Source organism: Gossypium raimondii, chromosome 6, assembly GCF_025698545.1.
Source record: "Gossypium raimondii isolate GPD5lz chromosome 6, ASM2569854v1, whole genome shotgun sequence".
NCBI classification, from domain to species: domain Eukaryota; kingdom Viridiplantae; phylum Streptophyta; class Magnoliopsida; order Malvales; family Malvaceae; genus Gossypium; species Gossypium raimondii.
Window position 1 is genome coordinate 22,659,866 of NC_068570.1, and position 5,286 is coordinate 22,665,151.

Sequence of the window (5,286 nt, forward strand, 5' to 3'; positions counted from 1 at the left end):
AATTGATGTACTAGTAGTTTGACACATGGTTAGAACAAATTGAATTGAACTTGTGAACAACTACAAGGTATAAATGTATGAAAATTATTGATAACAGGGATGATAATGAAATATATGTAATTGATGCCCATGTGAACTTAGTAAAAACTTAGGATATGATTGATATGTCAATAGGGTCATATGCGCGCTTGATCGAAGATTATTATAGATTATAATGAGATCTAGCATTTGTTGCAGATCCTCGAGTAATATAACAAGATCTAGCCTTTGTTGCAGATTCTTGGGTAATATAATGAGATCTAGCATCTATTGCAGATTCTTAGGTAATATATCGAGATCTAGCCCATTTTGTGGGTTCTCGGGTAATATATGACATAGGTTTAGCCCGGACAGATAACCTGATGTAATTTCAGCTTAAACGAGCAACTTATCCGAGTCTGTTTTGCTAGAGTTCTATTGGGTGATATATATTTTAATTGAAATAGGAAAGCTTGAAAAGTATCGAATATGTAATGGTATATGTTTGTAACTTGATATGAGACATGTAATTACTTTGGTATTCGGTCATGATTCATGATATGAAAGTGTGTCTAACCTATTTGGATGTTAACGTTGGCATGTGACTAGCTATGATACTGTGTCAATGATAGTCAAATTGTATAAAAAATTATTGGTAGTTAGAATACTTTTAGGTGATCAAGGTAAGCATTGTATTTCCATTTGAATTTACTGAGGATTTGTATGCTTAATCTAGTTGTTTCTCTACTTGTAGATCATCACCCTGTAGAACTCGCTGGGTCGGATCAGTGTGAAGCACACACTATCAAAAGACAGTAGAATTATGTTCTTTTTGAGTCCAAATATTGTAGTATGTATACAAGGGAACTGACGTGATCCAACTCGATTAATTGAGTTGAGTTCACTTAAGATGCCTGATCGTCGACGAGAAGTTCGTTCAAATTTTGTAGATAGATGGAGTTAGGTTGGTTTATAAGTGGAAGTAGTCAAAATGGGTTCAAAAGATGGCTTCGATTGATGATTGATAGGTTCAGCTTAACAAAGAAAATAAAGTTGTAAGTTGATAGAATAAGGGAATGTAGAAACAAACTCAAGCTTCAAGAATGATTCAATACTATCAAAGTATTGCCCCGAGTCTTATATTGCTTAAGGTGAGTTAGATGAAAAGTAAAAGGCAGACCTTGACCCATTACCTATAATGAGGTAAAAACCAAAGGTATAAAATTATGGTTGAAAGCCACACCGGTTTGGTGATAAGTTCAATTGAGTTCGGATTGACGCCACTAGCTAGCTAGATAAGTCACTTCGAGACTCGAACGAAAGAAGAGAGGAGGGAACCTCACAATAAAGTTTTAATAATTCAAAATGTCTAACCTTTTTTCAAAGAGAAATAAACTATTTATAGTTTACATATGATAGCCGAATAGACAAACTTAAGAACTAAGCAATTCGACTTTAATTGTGTGAATTAATCTAACAATGTATTTCTATTAACTAAGACTATATTCGGTTGAATGAGGAGTTCAATGATCAGCTTCATAGCTAAGGAAATGTATTGGCTGCTTGTGAATGCATGGAAGAAATTCGGCCATGTATAGATTCAGCCAAAGTGCGAATGGACTCTCTAAAAGATGTTTCTTGGCTGAATAAGTACATAGGAGACCAATGGACAACAGACGATGCATGTAGATGATCATTCATGCATTCTTCCATTCATTGTAATGAACCATACATGCATCTCCCTTAAGGCATTCATTCATTGTATGTAATCATTCATGTACCCGCACGTACATTGAACTAGCCCATTCATGAATCATCATTAATGGTGTTCCCACATTCGGCTGTACCTACAAAAGCCATAAGCAAATTAGATCCAAAGTATATTCGGCTGACCTTAGACAAGATAATAACAAGACATATTAAAATTAACAAATTTAAAAACACATAAAACATGACTAATAATAAATTCGGCTAGCTCAATCATAAATCAGATTCTTAATAAGCTGAAATGAGCTAGAGAATTTCGATCATGAGTTGTAGCAAAATAATTAAAATAAAACTAAGACTCAATTTAATTAAACGATAAAATTAACGAGCTGATAGGAAACTAATTAGAGCTCAAATGGACGAAATTGAGCTCAAGTGAGCTAGTTGGAGCTGGAATGAGCTAAAGGAGCTGAAATTGAGCTAAAGTCAGCTTGCTCTAAGGAGCATGGATTCTTCAATGGTTCAGCCCGAGCCTTCCCTTCGATAGCAAGCGAATCTTCCTTCCAAAATCTATGAAATAATGTGGAGACAGCTTCTAGAAGTCGCTTGGATCGAGCTCGAGTCATTGGTCCCTTTGGGAGCTCGATGGAATCAAAATGAGGGATTGGTAGAGCTTGGGACGTGGTCACGTCATTCCCCCTTCTTCAAAATGACTTGTCCTCAAGTCGAGTTGCTAGTTCGTTAGAAAATATTTAGTTTTACGCAACTCATCTTGGACGAGGAGAGTAATTAGTCCCACATGGAATCTATGTTGCATGCATAGACAATGATCTAATCGTACATAAAGGATATCATCAAATTAACTTGATATGCTGCCAACAAACAAAATTTCATCAACCACATGAATTAATAGGAATGGGTGGTCACAGATTATCAAGAAATTATTCAAGCTAACATGAAATCGAAATACCACTAGATCAAAACAGTCACGACTCAAACAAGAAGGAAAATTACTTATATCGTCTTCACAATGAATTAAACAAAAAGTCAAGTCACATAATCGAATCAATTACGTATACGTTCTGAAACTTTCGATCATCTCAAATTGAATAAAAAATTCATGGTTTAAACAAAATGAATTTGAAGGGATGATCAAGAGTTGTAAGTTTTCATTACAACCAGATGAATGTGACAATTCACGTGTACGATGAATTTTCATACTTGAACCTTGTAGCTGCCTTTTAGATATCCCTACCAATGAACTCAATATCTTCACTTGGCAAGATAGAAAAGTTATTCACAGCAGGCTTTGAACAAATTCCAGGAATCAAATTGTCACAATAAATTTCATTAACATACGGATAAGAAGAAAAAATTAGATGAGTTCCAAAATCCATACCTTGTTCGTGGAGAGGATTAAAAATTTTAAATTCGGGTTTACCTCTTTCAATCATTTCAAACCTTCTCTTTTTGAAATTATAGTGCAATAGGGGCTCTTTCTTCGAATTAACCTGAAGCGAAGAAATAAGAAAACAATGATTATTTAAATCTCCTTTCTTTTTCTCTCTCACTTTTCTTTTGTGTTCTTTTTCTTTTTCAATACTGTCATTTTTCTCACAACTCACTTTCTTTTCTTTTAGTTTTTCTATTTTTTTTCTTTTTCATTCTCTTTTTCGATGCTCTCTTTTTCTTTCGTTTGCTCCATGGATTGCTTAAGGCGTTGTTTGTCTTCCATGACTTGCTGCGGAGACAAGGGTACCAAAGTAACATTTTTACCCTTATGTTGAAACAAGTATTGGTTGGCGAAACTGTCATGTTTGACTCGCCGATCAAACTACCATGGCCTTCCTAGTAAGATATGGCCCGCATGCAAGGGCACAACGTCACATAACACTTCATCATAGTAGTTTCCAATGGAGAATGATATCATTGCTTGCTTGGTCACCTTCAATTTGACCCCTTTGTTGAGCCATTGCAATTTATAGGGGCTTGGATGCTTGATAGTCGACAAGGCAAGTTTGTCCACCATGTACGTGCTTGCGACATTAGTGCAACTTCCGCCATCGATCACAATGCTACAAACATTTTCTTTGACATGTCCACGTGTATGGAACAAATTTTCACGTTGTAGTTCATCTGCGGAGCTTTGTGCACTAAGACTTCTTTTGACTACTAGCATCTCTCCTTGAACAGCAAATGCTACTTCCTCTTCATTATCGGATGGATGTTCAATTTCTTCTTCGCTGTTGTCTATTTCCTCCTCCGATTCAATATCACCATTTGGCCGCATAATCATTGCACTCCTATTGGGACACTGACTTGCTACATGACCTCTTCCAAGACACTTAAAACATTTTATATCCCTTGATCGATTTTGTAAAGTATCAGCAACTTTACCTTTGCTAGACTTGGCTATTGGCTTGGTCATTTTTGATGATGCAGTTGGCTCTTTTGTTGGGTTAGCAGAGGCACTCTTGCTCGCACCTTGGTTCCATTTAGAAGTATTGGGAAAAGAATAACCTCGAACATAACCTTTCTTTTTTATTTGCTTTTTGACTTCGATAGCCATGTGCACCATATCTACAATCTCCACGTAGTGTTGCAACTAAACAATGTTGGTTACTTCTCGATTAAGCCCAGCAAAGAATCACACCATAGTCGCCTCGCGATCTTCTTGTACGTCCGCACGAATCATAGCGACCTCCATCTCTTTATAATAATCCTCCACACTTTTGGTTCCTTGGGTGAGGTTTTGGAGTTTCTAATACAACTCCCGATGGTAGTATGAAGGAATGAATCTTCGCCGCATCACAGCTTTCATCTCAGCCCAAGTTGTAATAGGACACTCGCCATTTCGCCTTCGACTTGTGATAAATTGGTCCCACCAAATCATGGCATAATCGGAAAATTCTATAGCAGCCAACTTGACCTTCTTGGCCTCGGAATAGTTGTGGCATTCGAACACTAATTCAATTTTCTTCCCCCATTCCAAATAAACTTTCGGATCTGAACGGCCATGGAAAGGTGGAATAGTTAGTTTAATGCTTTTGAGGTCGTCATCATACCTTTCTTGATCTCGTTGACCATGATGTCGTCGACCTCTCTTTCGGTCACTAATGTTTGAGCCATGATCGTTTTCGGCCTCACTTGGTTCAGATACTTCATCATCTTGAGCTTGTCTTCGGCCTCGATTCCTAGGAGGACTTAGAGGAGTCCTTTCTCGGCGGCCTCTCCCTTCCACTTGATCAAGTCGATCTTGTATTGGCTCCAACTTACGATCAAATAAACGTTCAACCTCGCGCAACAAGGCTTGCATATTTAAATTGGGCACATTTCTTACGAGTTGTCTTTCTGCCATATTTCGTTCGGGACTTCTAGACATAAGTAAAATAAACCTCACTTACAAATACTCACAGTTCACTCGGAAAGAAAATAATTGTTACTCGCACTCGTATTTGCACTCAATTTTGGCTTTTTCTTTGATGTAATTCACTCTTGCCTTTTACCACTCGACCTCGTCTCACAATTTCGTAATTCGTCTCGGTAGATTTAATTTGCTGC

The 5,286-nt window shown here is 37.2% G+C and overlaps 1 protein-coding gene across 1 annotated transcript; it reads right to left on the reverse strand.

Annotated features, from left to right (window-relative positions):
* Positions 1-4,486: 4,486 nt before the first annotated feature.
* LOC105771826 (uncharacterized) lies at positions 4,487-5,083 on the reverse strand. The gene has a single exon (XM_012593218.1). It carries the CDS (start codon positions 5,081-5,083, stop codon positions 4,487-4,489), a length of 597 nt encoding a protein of 198 aa, XP_012448672.1.
* Positions 5,084-5,286: the final 203 nt, after the last annotated feature.

Coding starts and splice junctions, on each gene's coding strand:
- LOC105771826 (XM_012593218.1), bottom strand. CDS start 5,083: ATGGCAGAAAGACAACTCGTAAGAAATGTGCCCAATTTAAATATGCAA.